Genomic DNA, 22,093 nt, shown 5'->3' on the forward strand with positions numbered 1-22,093 from the left:
AGTAATTCTTTGTTTTATTTTATAATATGATGTATTTGAGTCATTCTTGTTCGCAATTTATCTACATGCGACTGACTTATGTATTTATTTTAGGGAGATGGATTAGTGCCTTTCCATAGCAATGCTTTGGCGGGGCCCCTGGCAATGCTGACGACAAAAGAGGTATGTAAATGTTGTTTAGATTTTGCATTAAACAATAGAAAAGTATGAATATTTAATAGATTCAACTTTGATTAGTTTGTATATACATATATGCCTTCTTCACTATCCAAACGTTTAGAAATTGCTCTATTAAAAAAACAAGCAGTATAGTTCTTTTTTTTTTTTTTGGTGGGGAAGATAATTTTATCTTGGTGGAAGCCTACCAGTTAGGACCAAACTTCCCTCATGGTACAGCGGGCCCAAGTTATTTAGGAAGTAGGGAGAAGTGAAATCCATATTAGGTTCATATCAAATTTTGATATGGCAAACGAGGTTAGGTATGATTTTTTTTTTCCGAATAATATGATTAAAATCCTTTTTTATAACTGAAAGATACAGACCTTTTGAATATATGCCTATTTACTTCAGTCCATGTTAACTAATAAACTCATATTTTGCATGCGTAATAGCAGACTTTGAAGCATTTTTATAAACAAGTATCCTGTCATTGAAAAAATAAAAGCGAGGAAATTGAGAAGTTGTAATTTTGTAAATCTTGGCTTACCAGTAACCCCCCCCCCCCCAAGAAAAAATTATCCTGACAGCAATAGCAATATTATTTCCCACACACTCACTTCTTTCGTGTTATCCTATTCATAGTACTAGATCATAGGTTCCCAAACTTTTTCGGGCCACCGCCCACTTTGCAAGACATAAATTTTGTAACGCCCCCCCCCCCCCCAATTCACAAAATAAAAGATTTAATTTACACTTTGTATGACTCCACTTATCTATCACACTTTCGACTGATGATTGTTGGCAAAGCACACAAAAAATAATGAAACTTATTCCTAAACCACTGGTATTTATAGATTTGAAATCTAGCCCGAATCGACTTGCATGCATTGACTTGTTTGCGATACCATCGTACTCGTGCTTTGAACAAGTCACTGCAAGCACCCATATTCCTGTCAAAACATGCTGAATTGAGTGAATTAACTACGTAATAGTTGACCGACATACTACTAGTTGAGACTCGTCTGCTGCGTGGATAGACTAAAGCCTGTATGGCACGATCAATTTTTACAATAGCAAAAAATGAATACATTTTTTAAGTATATAAAAAATAAAAGTTAAAATATCCTGTATGACACACGTTCGATTTTTTATTTTGCACGCAAGCGCATTTTGTTCGTCCGACCACGACATTGTCCGAATAATTATAAATAATAATTAATTAATAAAATAATTACACAATATATAAACAACAAACCTGCAAAACATAACCACAGAAAAACAGTATAATAAGTTTCGAATAATATTTGCTTTGTTTTTTCCCTCTAGTTAGCAATATAAGTTAGTACTAACTAGGCTAACTAAAATTTACGATTTTATTTCTTTCTTGCCATTATTATTTTTACTCGTAATATTAAATTATATAAAATTGGGTTTATTTTTGTACAAATCAAAAGTGGTTTTATATACATTTTGAAATGAAATATAACGAATATATTTGCTACTGTAAACAAACTATTATACACACATATATACATGCTCTATTTTCTCATGGACATCTATTTCTATCTGACAGGGTAAATTTTCAAATTATTAAATAATTGAAATAGAAAATTGATAAAGAAATTGATCGTGTAAGACGGGCATAAGATGAATTAAAATGCAATATTTTTTTTGGCCATCACTGTAATGATAAACGAGTTTTAACCAAATTAAGATTAAGAAGCAGTTTTAACCAAATCAAAATAAAAAATATATTATAAAAGAGTTTGATAAATTTTATAGAAATTATTATAAAATTGCTATATAAAATAAAGTTATTCACTAATTTATAGTTTGGTTTAGCAATAAACTTTGATTCTTTTTTCTAGAGAAAAATTATAAATTATTAGTCTGAAAGTTGGCGATTTGAGGCTGGAAGGAGAGTAGACCCTTGGAAGGTAATGGATGGCAATGCTGTAGCCAATGAAGTTCTAACTGAGGCTCGGCTATTGCTGTTACCCTCCTGCCATGATCAGAGCTTTAATACCTCAATAACAACACCTTATCCCTACACTGTCCTCTACATATAACGGGGAAGATGAAAAGCATTCCTGCCCCTTTAAGCCAGTCCTTATAAGGTGATTTGAAATTTAAATGATTTAAAGAATCATTCAATATCAGAACTGCCTAGTAAAATAAACATGAAATCTCAGTGATAGGTGTATTATCGCTAACTCCAGGATATTACTAGTTTTATGTGTAATGTCTGGTGGACTCCACCCACAAATGGGTGTGAACTCATAGTACGTTTTACAAGGGAGGGGGAATACGGCTAAAGATTTATCGTTTTTATTTTTTGTATTTTATTTATTATACATCCTCAATCTCTAATTGCTTTTAACTACTGCGATTGGCTGTTTGTAACTGAAATGTATAGAGTTTTTTTTTTTTTTTAAAAAAAAAAACTCTATACATTTTACAAAAAAAACTCTATACAGCTTATCACCTGATAAATGTAACAGCTGCTATTTGTAAAACGTACTTCCTCTTCTAAATCACGTGACTTACACTTGTAAAAGCAGATGTTAATTTCCATCACGTCGATTGTACCAATGTGTTTGTTTAATTCTACTGACGAATTGTATTGCAAACTATAGGTCATAAGGTTTCAATCAGGCCACGTGTCGCATTCTGTGCTTTCAGGTATCTTTTGATAGCACCAAATTACTTCGATGATATAGTACTTTAATTATAGTATTCGTAGCGTGCTATTAAAAAATAAAACAAAGACGTGGCAGTTTTTTTTTTTGTTACCAGCTAACTCAATTTCAAATGAAAAATCTTTAAAAATTTCTATACGGGATTTGAATCCATGACTTTCCTACTAAAGAGTATCCCTCGCACATGAGGTCTTGGCCTATTAACAATAGTGCGGGCAAATGATTAGATAGAAGAAAGGAAGGTTGTGTTTTTTGAAGAACACTTGGGTAGGGATTGTATTCATTGGGAGGAAACTTTTTTTTTTTTTTTTTTTTCAAAAGGATAAAGGTATGTGAAATGATGAGAATATGGATGTTCCAAAAATAAGACTACCGAGAAAATTCAGTAAAATACTTACATTAAAATGTAAGAAATGAAAATTGGAATTATAAATATTAAGAATATCGATTCAGCATTATGATAATTTTATTTCTTTTAAGACGAACTAGATGTGGATCTCCTATATTTGAATCGTATTCCCGTTAAATTATCCATACGTAGTCGTCAAAAATTCTTGGAATATATTTCAGGTCACATCCACGACTTCACTTTCGTCTGCACCTATCTCTGACTCACCGTAAAGTTGAATAAGAAATAGGCGATCCTCATCTAAATGGAAGAAATAGTACGAGAAAGCTTTTTAACATTCAAAAGGAGATTCTGCGGCCTTTTGATAGGTCATTTTGTAAGTACTTGTCGAGAATTCAAAGCGAGTTGGAATTTAAGATACCAAAAATATTCTGCTCCGGTATAAAGTCTCATCAATGGCCGATTAAAAATCGGCGCTCTGCATACGTGGCTCTCGACGGTGCCTTTTTTTTTTTTTTTTTTAACCAGGGAGAAATCAACAATTTATTGTAAATACGTCAGAAATAGAAACACCGTAACATTCTCTTTTGTTTATATATAATTAACTAATTCGACATATAGCGCCCTCTATGGGTTAGTGCTACGAACTACAGATACTTCACGAGAAGGATGCAAGTAGGATGTATTTTGGTCAATTTACAGTGCAATTAAAGCAGATTGATATCATATATGCCTCTTCACTCATCAAAAAAGTGGTGATAAATTAGGTCCAAGTGACCTTTTTTTTTTTTCATTTCCACCCCGCTCCCCTCCAACTCACCACAGATGCAGTTTGCAATCAATACAAAAAAAGGCTGTGTTGAGGCCAAGGAGTTTTTAATGTCTTGTTTGTCACGCTAAGTGACGACTCATTTAATGACCCATCGATTTGATTACATTTAAACATAAGATAGCATATAAACAAATTCAGTATCTGCTTTCGCTTAACCTTTTGATCTTTAAGTACTTTTCTTGGAGCTGCATAAGTTCTAAACTGCAAATAGCTCTTTTTTTTTTTTTTTTTTTTTGTTTCTTTGCCCACTCCTTAACCTTTCTCTCCCCCCCCCCTCATCGAAAGACTGAATGAATCACTTTTTAAACGTCAAGCAAAATAATCTTTCGAAATTCGGATATTAATCTTCGCCAAGGCCAAAGTTACGACATCTTAAAACTATTAAATATCATCACTAAAATATTCCATAGTAGATTTTTTTTTGTAGACACTAGATTTACATTATATTTATCTTTTATTTATTCTTAATTCGCTTTCTTCTCCCCCCTTGTGGCTATGAATAAAAATATTAAGGGATTTGACTTCGCCAATTGATTTCAATTATTAATATAGAAGTGCATAAAGATTTATTTAAATTATTTAATTATTTAAGAAAACATCTGCATTTAAAAACTATTAACAATTTCACTATATATTGATTAGAATTTCCCTTTAAAACTAGCGAATAGGCTGAATTTAAATGTACACTAAGCCAAGATATTCATAATTTTTTTAGTAGTCAGAGCAGTAAGTTACTGAGCTCATAATTTTTTTTTTTTTGTTGTTTAGTTACATCTACAGTGTATATCAACTATCAACTAGGTCAAAAAAAATTGAGGGGAACCTTCGAAAGATATTCCTATAAACATGAGATTAGAATGTTAGATTATCAGTAGGAAGTTGCGATATTGGTTTTTATTGTAGTCCTACATAATGCTACTGGATATAAGCATTTATTTATTTATTCATTTAGATAATCATCTCGCCTACAGAAGGTTATAAAATTATACTCCGCAAGTAAAGGCTTGTTACATAATAAAAGAATCCTGGTCCTTTTTATTTCAGGCAAATGTTTTTAAGTGGTGGAAGGATTTCATTCCCACAAATGCATCGAGAACATATGCAATTGGTAGACATCGTCTCGACTAACTGTGTAAAGGGTTATTTCATAACGGCCCTGACGTATTGAACAGTAGTGGCGAAGAAAGTTCTTAAAATCCTGGTTCTCATAGTAAAAGTTGATTTAAAAGAAAATAGCAAGAAGCGTTCAGATCGGTTTCGAAGATACGGTGTTTTCAGAACGTGTCATCTTTTGCGAGAAATTTTTCTTTTTCCAATTCAAGTAACGGATGTGCTAATGATACTTTCCCGATATCTTTCGTCGGTAATGTGTGTTTTCAAACACCTACGGAGATTGACACCTTTTGACCTTGTGCTCTTTTGTTATAGCCATCTAAAAGTGCCCGCCAACTCCCCAGCTTGGTTCAGCGATCTGTAAAAACCGGTCCAGCTGTCAACTAACGAGAATTCCTCTATATCAACAACCCAGTCATGGGGTGGAATGTTACTAAATCAATATATAGCAGCTTACAAGAAAAGTCGCGTTTAAAAAATATGGAAGAGTGTTCAATGTACACTCACATTACTTATTCAAAGGTTTGCTTCGTTAATAAAAAAAAAATGGAAACCGTCATGACATACAAAAAAAAAAAATTTTATCCAAGTGGCACTGATCTCAAATTTGTAAGTCATAATGTTTGGTGTATTTTTCTTCTCCATTAAAAACTGCAGCAGTTTTTTTTTTTTTTTCATCGACTTTGTAATAAATCGAATTCATTAAAGATGACACTTTTTTTTTTAATTTATAAATATAATTATTTATGTGAATCTTTTTTTATCTGCTCCTCACCAGTATACGGAAATTTGCCAGCCATGTTAGATGATGGAGTGGCATCTCAGTTTTGAACCAATAGGCTATAGATTCAAACCTCAGTATGGTACGAATATCTTTTGGGTTTTAGATTTTCATTACCTGCTTATTGAAGGCCTGAAGTGGTTAAAACATATCTTAATGGGTATCTAGAAAAAAATGCATTAGATATCTAATCTTTAGCTCATCTCATCCATGTATGTTTAATGTGTTAAATAGGTTTTATTTGATGAGGTTATTATAGCTTCTTTTACCCCTTTACAAACGTATATCAGTTTATTGAAATAACGAAAATTTAAAAAATAAATACAGATAATAAAAAATCCCCCACTTACGCCACGATCTGCGGACAATTTGATTAAATATTATGCTAAATCAATAGACCATCGAAGTGAGTGTCAGTCTGTAAATGGCAAGTGTTACTTGTTCACTTTACATGTTTTGCTAGTTAAAAAAAAAAAAAAAATGCTGCCTTCTATGAAAAGGATAAACTCAAATTCATTTAATCTTCCCTACTAACTGCGTAATGGAAGGAAATATGAGGACCTCGGGGTCTTAAAAATTTTAATTTATTGGATCATTTCCAAATATGGTAGTGTTTTTTTTATCTGGTTTACTTACAAAGAAAGTAAGTAAACCAGATTAAAAAAAAAGTCTGCTTTTTTATATCTGGAAAAACACTGCTATATATTAAAATGATCAAATAAATTAAGGATTTTTTCGAATTTTTAACATTAAAAAATAAATATTGTCAATTCAATATGTTAAATGTTTTCTGCATTAAAAATCCTTATTATTATTTTTAATTATAAAAGAAGTACTGATTTAGTTGAATGCATTTCTAGGTAAAAACCCCTCCTCTCCCAAGTTATGAATAGATTATATCAGACTAGAAATTATAACTAAGTATAATCCCTGATCTGGGAAGTATTTATTTGACACTTAAAATTTTATTGTTACTTCTAGTAAGATTTTAAATATAAAAAATATTTGCTCTGTCCATACATTAAGTTACACTTTAAACAGTACCAATGATACTTGAAGCTGGAAGTAATGCTTTGGAATACACGATAGATATTTGAAGTACTGTAAATGATTAACATAAATGCTTCAGAAACAAGCAGGTACGGTTTTAAAAAGTTTAGGATAAAACGCAACGTAAATTTTAATGCATTCTATACAAATTAGTCCTTATAAGGACTGGCTTAAAGGGGCGAAGCAACAATGCTTTTAATCTTCCCCGTTATCTGTAGAGGACAGTGCAGGGATAAGGTGTTATTGAAGTTATTAAAGCTCTGATCGTGGCAGGAAGGTAACTGCAATAGCCGAGTCTCAGTTAGAACTTCATTGGATACAGCATTGCCATCCATTACCCTCCAAAGATATTAATCACCACATCTCTCGGTCAATTTCCATATATATATACATATATACATACACATTTTTTAAGCAGAAAATATTCAAATATATGTTATAGATTTTAAAAAAAATGGTGTGTACTATTTAATGATGTTTGTTTAATACTAAAATAATTTAAAGTAAATATTATGATTTAAAAATAATCTTTTTAATGCTTTCTAATTAATTACTAAAAAAAATAATTTTATTTTTTTGCAGGGACCTCCTCCCCAGTCGGCACAACCCTTTAAGTTCACAGTGCCTGATACTTGCGAAAGAATAAAAGAAGAATTTAGTTTTCTTCAAGCGCAATACCACAGGTAAGTTTCAATCGATGTCTTGGCCTCTAAGATTGTATGAAGAAAATGAACTATCTCACAACTTTTCACTATCGTCATAAATTTTGTTAATATTTTAATTACGAAGTAATTTATGCTAATATGTTTCACCTTCCCCATAAAGAGCGGTGGGATAAATGGGGGAAAAAAACGAAAAAAAAAGGGGGGGGGGGTAAGAAGTGGTTGAATCGGGGTGTTCAGTGAACGCCAACCTTGCCACAGAGACATCATACATTATCATGGATGAAGTGGAAAGAAAATATCAATTAAGTGGCCGTTTCTTATTACTAGCTTAAATTTTCTTAATGGATTTTGCAAAAATTTTCTTTTGACGAAGTCCGGATAATTAGAAGTTTAATTAAGGGTAATAACCTGTTTTTATTTTTTATATTTTTTTTTATCAAACCGTTACTGGATATCTGCATGAAACTCTTCGCTAATGAAATGCTAGAATGTATTATGAAATTTCTGCATTATTTCGTGTACGGCATGCGCAGTGATCAACGTGGCATATGCTTAATGGAAGACGTTTGATTAATGATTCTAATTGTCAATTAATTCGTTTTCTTTCTTGAAGGGGAAAATGAGATGGGTTATTTTGTACGTAAAAATGACTCCATTTTATGCAAAACATCGCATAAAACGGATTTAAATCAACAATTTAATATATTTTATATATAAAAAAGAAAATAACTTGAAAGTTACGTTTTCTATTTTTTTAAACCAATAAACGCAATCCATGAGCTGTGACGTAACAATTGACATGACGTGTCTAATTTGCTTTAGTGAGATTACAAGAATGTTCATTTCAGGTATAAAATCACGCAACTTTATTGCTAAGCAACGTGTTTGTTTCAACATTAATTATATTATAGTTTCATATGCTGTAAATGTCATTTGTGATGCAGCTAGAACACATTTTCTTTACCTTTTTCAGTATAACATAAATGGCCAATGATTCATCCACAAAAAATAGCAGTTTAAAAGAGGAATGTAAATAAACTTTTTTTTTTTTTTACTCCAATAGCGTCGTTTTCAAGTCTGTCATATATTTCGTTAGTCATTTAGCTAAGTTTTAGTTACACAACTGCCTTGACATAAAAAAAAAAAAAAGCATACACAAAGAAATGTCAACTTCGTTTTTCAGGTGTTGTCGAAATGTTAATGAACTTCTAACCGGCGGAACCTCAAGTCGGTATTTTCAACAGAAGATGTGACAAGAACTCCCTGGGAGGCTGTCGTCTTGGCGTACACGAAGCGGGAAATGGTGCCAAGGATGACACCGCGTTGGAATATTTAGAGTCTGGTTTTTCGTTTACCTTTTGAATTCTAAAGGAAGTAGTTAGAGGAGGAGAAAAGGGGGATCGGGGGGGGCGGAAATAAAAACTATCCATCACTGGTTTCTTTGTTGATAAGTTGCGTTGAGTATCTATATACGTAGTGGGGGTAGATAACTTTTCGCAGGTTGCGAAGACAAGCAAAGATGACGGGCATGCTTTTTGGTGACAGGAACAGCACTTAGAGATAGCGACGTTGGCCACCACCCAAAAAAAAAAAAAAAAAAAAAAAAAAATGTTGGTCTTAAAACAGTTATTCATTGTTTACACCAAATTCCAGTGTTATTGCAATAGAACGAAGGAAATTTGATAGAATGAACGAAGGATTGCCTCCATTCTATAATTATAAGACGAACACAACTTCGTTTTAAAGTTAAATTTAAATACTATTCAGTTTCCATATATAATTCATTTAGTCGAATGTGCTGCCATCTATACGCCTTGATTAGCAAAATCATTTTTTTACAAAATTGACTTACTAAAAAAAATCCAATAATGACGTGCAAAAGGATTGTGTTGAATGGAATACATTTACTTTGACTATTTTTGTAACAGATCTTCCTTTATTAAGCTGACGGATGTTAACAATTAGAGAGTAGATACTAGTTCCCGGATCTAGGGGAAGGAAAGTAGGGGGAATCACGAGGGTGTGATCCATATAAAGAGAACGGAAAGTACATTTATCGATCTCGAGGGGACTTAGCGAGCATGAACAACTTTTCTGTCAGTTTTGCAGCTTTTATCGCCATTCCTGTATAGTGGCGTCATGTTGGTTCCTTCGTTTACTATAATAAGGATAACCAACACTTTTAACATGGTTTATGGAAGTTCCAAAGCTAAAATACTTAAATATTTGGACTAGAATGCTTCCTGAAATGAGATGTGTGCGTAGATTGTTTTTAATTTAATAAATATTGTAATAATATATTTTTTACTTATTAAATACGTTTATTTATAAATATATTTTATTTATAAGACCAATTAATCATATTAATTGGTCTTATAAATGTATTTTTTCCTAATTGTATAATGAATGTATAAAGAAAAATGTATTTTTCCTAATTGGGTCTTATTTTAATATTTTTGCTCCTCCGTATGTATATTATTTAAATGTTAATTGGTCATTCATGCTCATTTAAATCTTAGTTAAGAATCTGTACCCTTCGAATTTTTAACAAAAAACAGGAATAGAGCGTATACACATTTTATAATGGTTTTTATCCATTTTTTTTATAATAAAAATGTTAATTTCTTGGTCGGTTTTCATTTCTCCCATCAGAGGGCATTAGTGAACTTCCTGTACATTTCATTTTTGCCAGTCATCGGAGTATTTAAAAAAGAAAGCAACTGACGTTTGGAAATAACTTTTCTGAAATATATTTTGTCACTTTATTTTCAACAATGTATGAAACGTCCTAACAATGACTTGAACAATCATTCTGATAAAAGACTGTTTCTATTGTACTAGTGCATGTTGTTACTTTAATTACAAATGTATACTCGTCCAGAATAATAATTTTTCCAGAGGAAGGGTAAAAGCGGGGGGAGGGGAATAAATCCAACAAAAGAAATTCCCGCCATATAAATGAAGTAGCAACACTCCCCCGATAAGAATCCACCAAGAAGTGACCCGGAGGCAATTAGTTTGCCCACAGGAGGATTACGTGATAGGGTGGGGAATAAAAAGGGTCCTCTGGGAGAGTTGGGAGAGGGTGGTTACTCTACGAATCAGTTGGAGTGAGCTAAGAATATCAATTATTAGAGACGGGAGGGGGGGGGGGGAAGTTCTTGCTTTTGCGCGTGACGGGGAACTATAAACAGACCGGCGGTTCTTCGTGCATGACCGGGGCGGGTGATCCCTAGGTTCGAAAAATTACCCCGGAGGGGGGATACAGCTACACTACTATCTCGCGTGCGATCCGACATGCCAAGCGTGTCGGAGAACAAGAGCGGCGATGACAGCCATGTAGCAGCCCGAGGCCATGAGAGAGTAAGCAGCTTTCCTGTTGCAGCCTCTTAATATGCCCGAACGATTGCGCTCGGGTCAAGTGACGAAGGCGAAAGTGTTGCGTTAGGCTTAACTATTTCAGCAAAACCAGAATTCCTCACTGTTGATTTTTTTTTTTTTTTTTTTTTTTTTTTTTTTTTTTTTCCCTACCGTTTCTTTATCGTATTTCTCCCAACTGCTAATTTTTTCCCCCTCTTTAAACTGTTCTGTTTCATCTTCGTGCTTTCCGATCCCCCATTCCTTATCATCGTTTCCCCCCTTATGGTCTTCTCCTTTTTTTTTTGTTTCCCTTTTCTTGACTTTTTTTATTATTGGAATTTTCCCTTTATCTTTCTCAGTTAGCTAAAATGATTTCTTATTTTTCACGCCCCCCCCCCTTTTTTTTTTCTTTCGTTGGAAAGATAGAAAAAAACACTGAAAGATTAAAGGGTTATCTGTATATAGTGAGTAACCTTTCTACCAAGTACTGAGTTAGTCCTAAAATAATATTAATTCATATCCGAGAGATGAATCCTATTAGATATTGGACATGCCTTTTTATTTTCGGAACAAATGTCTCCATAAGTCAGTTCGTAGGTGCGATTACCTCCTGTCGGTTGATAAGACCCGAGGGTTCGAACTACATCCGGGAAACGAGAAACCCTTTTGTTATAACTCTTCAACGAGCTTTCATCATTCAGTAGGCAATGATGACTTTGCTCTTATGATGGAAAGACTGGTTCAAATCCTATTTTGGATGCGAGGAATATTTTTTTTTAAGGACTTTGCCACTAAAATTTCAGTTAGCCGCTTTTATACGGAAGTGAAGGCTTTCCTTTTTGATCTTTTGATGGAAACTCGGGCGTTTTCCATCTTTTTTTTTTTTTCCAAAACAGGCAACCCCACCAGAAGAACGCGCACACACACAAATATAATACACCGGATTCAGTTACTTCTTCGGCCCTACTTCACCAGTAGGCTGTTCAGATGAAGCTAGCCCTTCTCATATGAAGGCGACGGCATTTTTTGTTGCTTGTTTTTCTGGCAAACAAGCCAGAGAACACACAATTACGACACTGCTATACTGGCATCATAACTTAGGTGATGGAGCCTCCGTAATTCAATTGATACAGAAGCTCTTTATTTCAAAAGACCCGAGTTCGATTCTTATCTACGACCCAATGAACTTTATCAGGCCTTTTCGACTAAAGCCAAGTTAGCCAGTCTCATGCGAAGGTGAAAGGTTTTTTTCATCCCTTAAAAAACAGACAAACCGGCCGGTGACCACGCATGTCTATATCACAGAACACTTCGGGGAATGATGGGAGCCTGCACTATCCCCTTCTGACGAAATATCTGATCTCGGATCCAAATGTCAATGCGGGTATTCTGGATGCTCCAATACGTTAACATAGCTTTTGGTTACTTTTGGCTTAATCTAAACAATCCAGTCCAATGCTTATTGGGTTATGAGTGCAGATAGAAGCATTTTAGTCTATCATTCTTGACCTCCTTTAAAAAAAAAAAAAAAAAAAAAAAAAAAAATCACAGCCTGAGTTGCCTCTTGTTTAATCTTTGATTTATTTGTCCAAGTACATAAAAAGTATAAATAAACGATACGTTTAAAGACATACTGAAGTGCCTAACTAGGTTATTATTAAATTCATTCTTTTAATTCTTCAAAGAAACACTTCTCAGTCGATTAACGAGAGGGTAGCGATCTTCGCGGGGTTGTCATGACGATCGCACGACCATCTGCCTCGTTCATCTTCCGAAATCAAAGTCTGTACGATGAAAGTTTTATAATTCTCCATAAAACGTTGGCAAAGTGTCAGAACAAAAGGATGGCGAATGATTCACGAACGGCTTCACGACGTATCAATGGGGATGAAGAGGGGGGGAACAAGGGGGGGTTACAGTCGTGCTTCGTGTGAGCGCCGTAATTTTACATTGTCGGTAAAAATCTACGATCAGAATGATGGACGTCTGTGCCCGCAAGAATGGATAAAATCCTCGCGGAAGTAAGTTGTCGCCAGGACGATAAACTATGAAATATGAGGTGGCAAAAGGGGCTCTTTTATGGGTGGTCCCTCACTCGAAGAAATCGCACTGATGGAGGGAGGGAACGAAGGAAGCACTTTTACATTCATGTTGGGCATTACTTCGATATAAAGCGAAGTTTATCTATGGAATACAAATTGATTTGTCCGTCTGTACTGTACGCAAGTTATTTATTGAAAAGCTTTTTTTAATTTTTTCAGTAGGTAATATTTCTATTAATTTTAACTTTTTTTTTTTTTTTTTCAGTTTAAAACTGGAATGTGAGAAACTAGCTAGTGAAAAGACAGAAATGCAGAGACATTATGTAATGGTAAGTAAATCCTATTTTATTGTTCGTTATTATCCGTCACTATTCCGTTAAATACAATAACAATACCCCCCCCCCCCCCCAACTTCCATGTCTAAAATATCCAGATACAAATCATTCGGGCATTTTAAAATTCTACTTCGCTCCCTAACTGGGACAAATATTGGCCGAATACTGAGTGAGTTTATTACGACTGTTTAAAAAAAAAAAAAAAAATAGTAACCACAAGTCACAATAGCCTATCTTTTAGAATCTCTAACAAAGAATCAATCGAAATTTTAAATTCATAACGTTTTATTCTCCGATCTTTACTCCTACCCCTATCGCAGTATGTCGCAAAATAAAACTTCGTGTACTGTCAAACACCAATGGTTAGCTTTCCACTTTTTTTTAATTAATGGGAGCCCTTCCCCATGATTACAAATCTTTTCATGGGTGGCCTAAGATGTCGGATAAATCCAGGAACCCTCATTTAGAAACTGTGCGTGGGACTTTAAGGCCTTCAATAAAGCAAGGTAGTCTCACACCGGAATGTGAAAATCATCTGTCAGTATTTTGCCTGTAAAAAAAAAAAAAAAAAAAATCGGCTAACGCCTTTTTATTTCCGTATAGGGAGTAGGCAAGGCCGTTTTTAGCCCTATCTAACTTTTGGAGACGGAGCGGGCAGTTCAATCTCCACTGGTACCCAATCAGAGATAGCTGGCCTAAGGCTATCACTAATTAAGCGGCACGCAGTGAAGAGACGGCTCAACAAGTGCCGCCATCTCGTGGTCCCTAACACAATATATTTAATGTCTGAAATAGTGTGGGTTCTACGGTCGATTTTCTTGAGTTTATGGGACGAAAAACCCGAGTTTCCGGGAGAAGAAACCCGCTTGCCCGTGCCAGAGAGCGACTAACTCGGGAACCGGGCTTTGAAAAATTTCCTCTGGTCGCCGATTAGATTTGAAACAGTCTTCTTTCGTACGGACAAACGCCACTGAGCTACACAGTCTCTATTTCGTCTATTATTAAAAAATATATTGAGAGGAATGCCTAAGAAACCTCTTTCAGAACCATCCCACACTTTTACAATAGCTTCCCTCTATAAGATAGATCGCTTCTTTCTCATATATCATTTTATAGCTATTTTATTATGTTGAATTTTCTTAAATTGTATTTTTTTTTTTTCTTTTCAGTACTACGAAATGTCTTATGGGCTGAATGTGGAGATGCACAAGCAGGTAATTCAAATATCTGTGAATCCCTTTTTTTTTTTTTTTTTTTTAAACGTTTGAATTTTAATCCTTGCAATGAACAACCATGTGTATGATGTTGGATATTAGATAGTGGATACCGGAAGTAATACCGGAAACAAGATGACGTCACCTAATTTCCCTTACAATTAGGATCTCCGCAAATTGGTTATTCTCATAATTAATTAAGAATAGCAAGAAACGACGTGCTATAAGTCTTTTAGTAGGTAAAGCCTGTCTGTCATGTGTCCAGGAAGGAAAAGGGGGGGTAGTATATGGTTAAGAATTACCTTCCGTTCTTATCAGGTCAATTTTATATTACGGACATTACGGATAATTTATCTGCCGAAGTTTGTGAAAAGTTGATCGACTTTTGGATTAATTGTCGGTCACTACGACGGCTCTTTAGTAATTAAATCCTCCTGGGACCCCCCCCCCTACCCGTTCCTTCTCCGTACGAGTGATGGTTTCTAGAATCCGACAGCCGAAGATTTTTCTCGTGTGGCCAACACAATCGTTTGAGAAGACGTGTCAAAGTCTAAAGGAATCTGTGTGTTCCCCCAGTTGGGGGAGGGGTGTAAGAAGAGGGGGGGAAGGACAGCAGCCCAGGCGTCTTCACTTCATCAGCCTCTCCGGACCTTAGCTACGGGTGCGGCTTGCGTTAATTGAGATGTATGTTGGATAGTGGCAAGGAGCAGAGGTTGTGTGGAGTAGCGTTCGGCGAACCAACGCGTAAACTTAATTAGCCTTGCTAGGGAAGTAAACAGACGTGTTACCCTGAGAGACTTGAATCTGGGGAATTTGCTGAACCATTAACCTTTGGGGAGTTTTCTTGTTGGTAAGAAACACTCAATTCTTGCACACCCCGAAAAATAGCATCTTGGAGAGAGAGAGAGTGTGTGAGAAAACGCGTATTTTAACAATTAACCTCGATGTAATTGGTTAGTGAAATATTCAACGTAATTATTTTGCCTGGGGCAGATGAATTTCTATCTATTAAAACTGAACTCGAGCAAGTCTTAATACTAAACAATAACACTGGCATTCCACTATTATTGATAAAACGATCTTTTAAAGATTTCTGATAAAATACACCGGCAGCCTCCGTAGTAGGTCGGTATTGACAAAGCCCTCTGGTTGGAAAGACTTCAGTTCGAACCTCGGCTATGACGTTTAAAGAACCTTTTATTATAAGGACCTTTTCATTTAAAATGCTTGTTTTTGTGTGCTTAATTCCAAATAGTGTCCCAATGAAATCGACTAATTCAAATCACAAATATAATATTTGAAATGTAACGTTTTAATTTCTGATTATCAATTGTTACGTCACATCACAACTGGAAGCTGTGACGTAACAATCAACCATCACATTTGGGCGCGATAAGTTTATCACTCGGCTTACCTTAAGTGGACATTTTCGTTCCCGATATAGTTTAATAAATGCACTTAAGTGTATAATGCTATGGCAGGATGGTTCTTTACACAGTAAAGTGCTGTCAAACTCGCTTAATCACTAAACACTAGAAAATTTATTCTTAATAACCGCTGCATATTTTCTGGATAGCGTACTGATATTAAACTGGTAAAAATAGATATTTTTATAACGCTAATAAAAGCATTGTTTGGAAATAATAATAATAAAAAAGCAATTGAAGTCATTATGTTTTATGTCGAATGTGGGTGCATTAATGAAATGATATTATTTTAATAATGATATTAAATGAATAAATATGTAGTTAAAATATTACCATCGTTAGTGTCTTTCGCCGTTTAATACTTTCCCAAGGAGTACCAAACCAGCTTTCGAACACAGTTCGAAAAACAATGACGTTTTATGTCTTTGCTTCCTCGGCGCTAATACAACTGCGCATCTTTTAAATCTAAACACACCCACACCCGGAGCATTGTTGTTTAAGTCACGTGACTTCATTGTTTAGAATTCTGTCATGTCCATTTCAGTTTATCGTGTTTTAAAAGGCCTTTCAATAGCTGCTAGTCAAGGCCAAACCAGTATAGCGAGGAGGCAGTTACATTGTTTAAGCCATCGCATATGATTAAATTTAATTAGCGCCCCCTACATTTCATACAAAGCTAAATGCCTTTGTCTCTCTAAATAGCCTCGGGATCCTTTTACCCCCACTTTGCATTGTTTCTTATTGAGAATACTGGTTTCTAGCATTTGTTTTCAACTCACGTGTTTTTCCTTTTTTTTTTTTTTGTCTTGAGCGCAATTGATAGCTTGTTCTTATCAGCAATTTGCATACATCGCCACACTTGATGTCGCAAAGTGTTCACACCATCGTCTCGCAAAGGATAGTAGTTGCTGTTCATAATTTATTACCGCAGGTTGTAGTCGTACGTCATAACCCATCGTCCAAGTTGGCAGGCATCCAACTCTTGTTCAATAATGTTAAAAACCCGAAGTACAGTTGGAAGGAGAGACAGACTGCCTCGCGTTTGGTACCATCTAGGGTCAGTCTCTTTCACTTGGTGTGTTCCTGGGTTCCACCCAGAGGCTGAATGAGTCTCACAGATCTGTGTCACACCCATCTGTGAAACGCCCACTGTAATTAAGACTGCCTGTCTTTCCACATGCTACCGGTAAAGCTAGCCTGTCAGATTTCGTGATAAACTGACGCCTCTCAACCACCAAGGTGTTTTCTCTTGTATTGCATATTCGGCCGGACTAACTAATGTGTGTGCGCGCGCGCGTACTTCCACACTTTTAGTCGTTTGGAATTGTGCCATGGCTAATTGAGAAGGTGGGGGTTTTATAAATGACACAATACACCAGGTCTTTTTTTTTCCCCTCCCTCTTACAAACTTTTACTTTCTTCCCCCCCTGTGGGTTTATTATATTTGGGCGGAGGCGAGTTTTTTTTTTTTTTTTTTTTTTTGTCAAGCTCAATAGTGTCACCACTGACTCTACAGAGGCGTCGTCTCTTGTCGTTCGTTCTCTCTTTTACTCGCTAATGACCTGTACCGAACGTGTTACTTTGTGAACTCCGTCGGCATGCTAAACATTACCTTGTATCCATGGTAACAATAGAGAAAATGATTTTTAGACATTGCACAAGGCTTGCATGCGGTCAGACACATCATTATGGTCGGGGTTTTCGACTCCGATTTGCCGCCTGCTAATTTACGCTAACCCCTGATCTGTGACTTAGGGGATAATTACCTTCTAGAATCTACGCAAATTACCCCCCTCATATCTTTTGAGATCCTTTTTAATAAAATTGCACCGATCAGACGCACCTTACCGTGTGTCATTAACCTTACAAAGATATGACAACTGTAACCTTCATTTGTACCATAGGGAACGGGGGAAGAAGTTTACACCCCCCTCAAGAATGTAATGTGTGGAGTGAATTTTGATATAGAGGAAATTATAAACGAAATAAGTGAATAACAGCCAACAGAGCTGGACTTTCCAATATTGAAAAATTATTAGTATAATGGTTTCTTTTGTCTGTCAGTCCATTATACAAATTTTCCCCATTGGGTTGACCCCCTCCCGTCATCAACTTTCCTGACTCTTTTGATTATAATTGGGTCTAGGAAAACCATTTGCCATATTTTTTTAGTCAAAGGATAGCAAAAAAAATACTGTATGGCAATATCTCTTATCGTTTATAAAATACCATTCTCAAACACATACTTAATATAACTTATGAAAATTCATACGAAGATTTGGTTTGCTTTCGTTCGATTTGTATTGTTTGTTGCAACCAAAGCTGTGAGAGTGTCGTCTCTGATTCCTTCTGTCCAGAAACGTGTTTGCTTGTTTTGTAGGATGACGAATGAGTGACCCTGAGGATGGAGATCCTTAATCTCATATAAACTTGCTCCCTTGTCTTCTAGGGATCAAGAGATGACGTCAGTTGTCTGCTGTACTCTATTTCCCCATATGCTGTTTACAATCAATGGTAGTCTTCGGCCAGCTATCTATGATTAAGGGTGGCGTTTGGCTTCCCTTCCAGTTTCCAAAATTTATTAAACCGCCCCGCCTACTCACTTTGGGGAATAAAAAGCATTAGTGGGTTTATTTTTATAGGGATTTTCTGGTTCTATGCAAGATTCGAATCCAGGTGTTTCGAACTAAAGGCAAAACTGCACTACCAAAGCGATTATAGAAAACTTGGAAAAAGCCTAAAATGATGTATTTTTTTTTATGCTTCTTCAAGAACGAAATAGACGAAGGTTTAATTTATAGTAAAACTCTTATAAATGATTAATTTTTTTTTTTTTTTAAATTTGATTTATTAACTATTAAAAGAATATTTTAGGTGAGGGAGATTCGAATTTATTGGTGTTTGAACACAATGGTAATTGATTAGTCAGAGTATATGGTTTATCTGTTCTGTAGTCGAGCACATATGATAGTAATTGCATGTACTCTAAATATGAATTTGGGTAATTTCTGGAGTTCGTGCCATTTCCTAGTTGCTAGTAGACAATCTCGGAAAGATTCACATTTTGAGGAGGAACGGATTGGGAATATATATTCGGAATTCAATTTTATTTAATTATATATTTAATTTTTACATATTAAGTAACTTAGGTGAACACATTTATTTTTTAAAATAGAAACACGTGACATAATGAAGTTAAAGTTTGACACTTTGTCCAAAATTATTTGATTTTCATAGTTTCTATGTTTGGCTTTGAAATAATGCTGAATCTAATATATACTTTGCAATTATAATTTTACATTGTCAACTAAAGTTTTTGTCTCTTTATTTTAACAATTATTTATAGACACCTTTTTAATATAGTTTATTCAAAATAATAAAAATTTCTTTTCTTACACTGTATTTTAAATCCTCGTTTTACATATGGATATCCACAGCAGATGCTACTATTTGTCCGTATGTAAACAATTAGGCTTAACACCGTCATTTTTCAACAATGGGTTTAGGCCTAGCATAATTCTTCCGATTGTAGCTAGCTTAAACGAAGGAATAGAGTTTTTACAAAAAAGCGTTGTTTTCACTGTTCCCAGCGGCCCCCATTTCTCTCCCCTCCCCTTTATTGTATCATTCCTCCCTGCCAACTTGATGTGTATCTTTTATGTAATGAACGATGTAAGTTTTCCCGCTTTTAACACACACTGCAGGGGTGACAGAAATAACTAATAGCATTCATTAATTCCCTAAAAGAACGCGTTGTCTTTACGACCATGCCTGTCACTAGGAAAGAACATTTATCTTAATAACTCTCTCCTGGCGTGCGGAATAATGCCTTAATATCTGTAATTAATTTCACACTTTTTTTTTTTTCCCTTTTGCTAAGTCTTACGTTTTAGGTTGGAGAGTGGCGATTCTTTTGCCTTGTTTGCAGGAAGTATTGACTTGCCATGTTTCAGAGATTTCGCTCTCACTACATCGATATATTTGCCATCGTATTGTTTCGATAGAGTTGCTAGAATGAACTAAAAACAAGTATGCAGATGATCGCGAAAAAGGGCTGTGACGTCATTGCATTTGTTATTGCAACAATTGAATCGACAGACGTCTTTTGGACTTGTGAATTGTAGACATTTTAATGATGTCCATAGTAACATATGATTCTGTATCATTACGAATCGGAAACCCGCCCCCCCCCCTAAAAATGATCCGATTTTAGCTCATTCAGTAATTAAAGAATAGCTACAACAAAATACTCGAGTATCATTTCCCAGAATCCTTTGTGTTAATGATAATTTAACTGAGTAAGGTTTTTTTTCAAATCCGTTAACGATGGTGCCTATTCCTGAGTGATATAATTGGAATGGTGTTCATTAGTTAACATATGATAATACGATGATGGTGAGACCCATTTGGGCAGGTTCGACACTATCTTATGAAACAAAGATAAACTCTCTCGTTGGCATATTAACACTGGATAACTCGCTTTCAGTTGAAAAGTCTTAGACGGAATTCGGACCCAGGTCTTTCAAAAATTGAGCAATGGACGCTGAGTTGGACAAAACCCCCGAAACCTATTCATGAAATATACCTTATTTGGAGACAACACAAAAATCAATTATTGGGCAAGACTTTAGTCGCATCAACTCTAGCGGTTGCTACAAATTTGGAGCTTCCATCCCCTTTGTAATGATATAAGTTTTCATTTGTGAATTATTATTATTATTTTTTTTTTGTAATAATTCTACATTATTCATACATAACTGTCTTGTTCAACGTATCAACCTCACTACGGCCATTAGGAATTTATCATAAAATATGGCAAACTGATAAGGGTAAAATTTCCACCACTGGCAGGGACGGCCCAGACGTCGGTTTTTCGAGCATTAGACCGAGGCCCGCGCTCAGAGGGTTCCTGCATTCTCAAATTTCTAAGAAATTTTGATACAAAGATGAAAAGCCAAACGGCTATTTTTCTGGCGAAGTTGATAAATTAAGGGGATAAAAATCCCTTATTGTTTTTCAGCACCTTGGTGTGGCACTACCAAGTGGTCACTTACGCTTGGATTCGCCGATAGTTCGTCGGCATGAAACGCTTAGATCGTAGTTTTCGATCTTAGAGTTTCGCATACTGGCTGAAAAACAATAAGGGATTTTTATCCCCTTAAATTTTGATACAATTATTTTCTTCTATAATAGAATTAATAATTAATAATAGAATGGTTTTTGATAAAAGCAATAGGAAATAATTTGTAAATTATGCTTAATAAAATTAGATTTTTCGATAAATTATTTTTTTTGCAAATATTTTGGGACTCCGACTAATAACTTTTCCAGAGGTTCCGCAAAACCTCCAGCCCGCCCCGACCACTGATTAAAAAATTAAAGGAATTTGTCAAATTTATGTCTAGCGATCATGTAAATTACAGTGGGGTTGGTTTAAAAAAAGCCATAAATTTCCACAAAAACATCTTCTCAATTATTTGTACGAAGCAGCAAAAGAACCATATCAGATAACATAAAGCCTGATGGCTTTGATAGCACATTTCCTGAGTCTATCATTCTCTCCCAACAGCTAGTACAAATCACAGAAATTGTGTCAGTCTCTGGGGTCATTTTCCCCCCTTGCTAATCGCCTCTCTTCCATTTACTACCCTCATAGAGCCCTTGTAATGAGCCATTTGCAGACGTTTCCCCTTAATGGACATACTTTGGGGGATTCTCTATGTCTTAAAGATGTCCCTAGTGTAAGGGGGAACGAATTAGTGTGATGCAGAGCTTCGTGATTGGCGTAAGTGGATGTTAAGTTTGGGCAAAATGCGAATACATAACGTGACGTCACAGGTCATGTGATTAGGATGTTTGCGGCGGCTTTCCTAAATCTACTATTTTGGGATTTTTCAATATCATTGTCATCATTGACATATTTCTATGTACATCTTAGCCTTTTTTATTTATTTACTTTAATTAGGCTTATCAATTCTTTGATACAATTCAATATTGAATTAGTTTTTCTAGCACATCGCTATCTTAGCTGCTCACTTCAACTTTTTTTTTTTCGTACCATCAATTG

General features: G+C 35.2%; 1 protein-coding gene across 2 annotated transcripts in view; it reads left to right on the forward strand.

Moving 5' to 3' along the window:
- LOC150107722 (transducin-like enhancer protein 4) overlaps window positions 1-22,093 on the forward strand; it is a 113,180-nt gene that overhangs the window by 7,680 nt on the left and 83,407 nt on the right. For both annotated transcript variants that reach the window (XM_090392026.1, XM_090392027.1), the window contains exons 2-5: window positions 94-162; window positions 7,566-7,666; window positions 13,316-13,379; window positions 14,555-14,599. In XM_090392026.1, coding sequence (XP_090248152.1) covers window positions 94-162; window positions 7,566-7,666; window positions 13,316-13,379; window positions 14,555-14,599 — 279 coding nt within the window. The remainder of the gene's footprint in view (window positions 1-93; window positions 163-7,565; window positions 7,667-13,315; window positions 13,380-14,554; window positions 14,600-22,093) is intronic.

This window comes from Typopeltis vanoorti, chromosome 4, assembly GCF_054136105.1.
Source record: "Typopeltis vanoorti isolate ZY-2024b chromosome 4, IOZ_Tvanoo_1.0, whole genome shotgun sequence".
Classification (NCBI taxonomy): domain Eukaryota; kingdom Metazoa; phylum Arthropoda; class Arachnida; order Uropygi; family Thelyphonidae; genus Typopeltis; species Typopeltis vanoorti.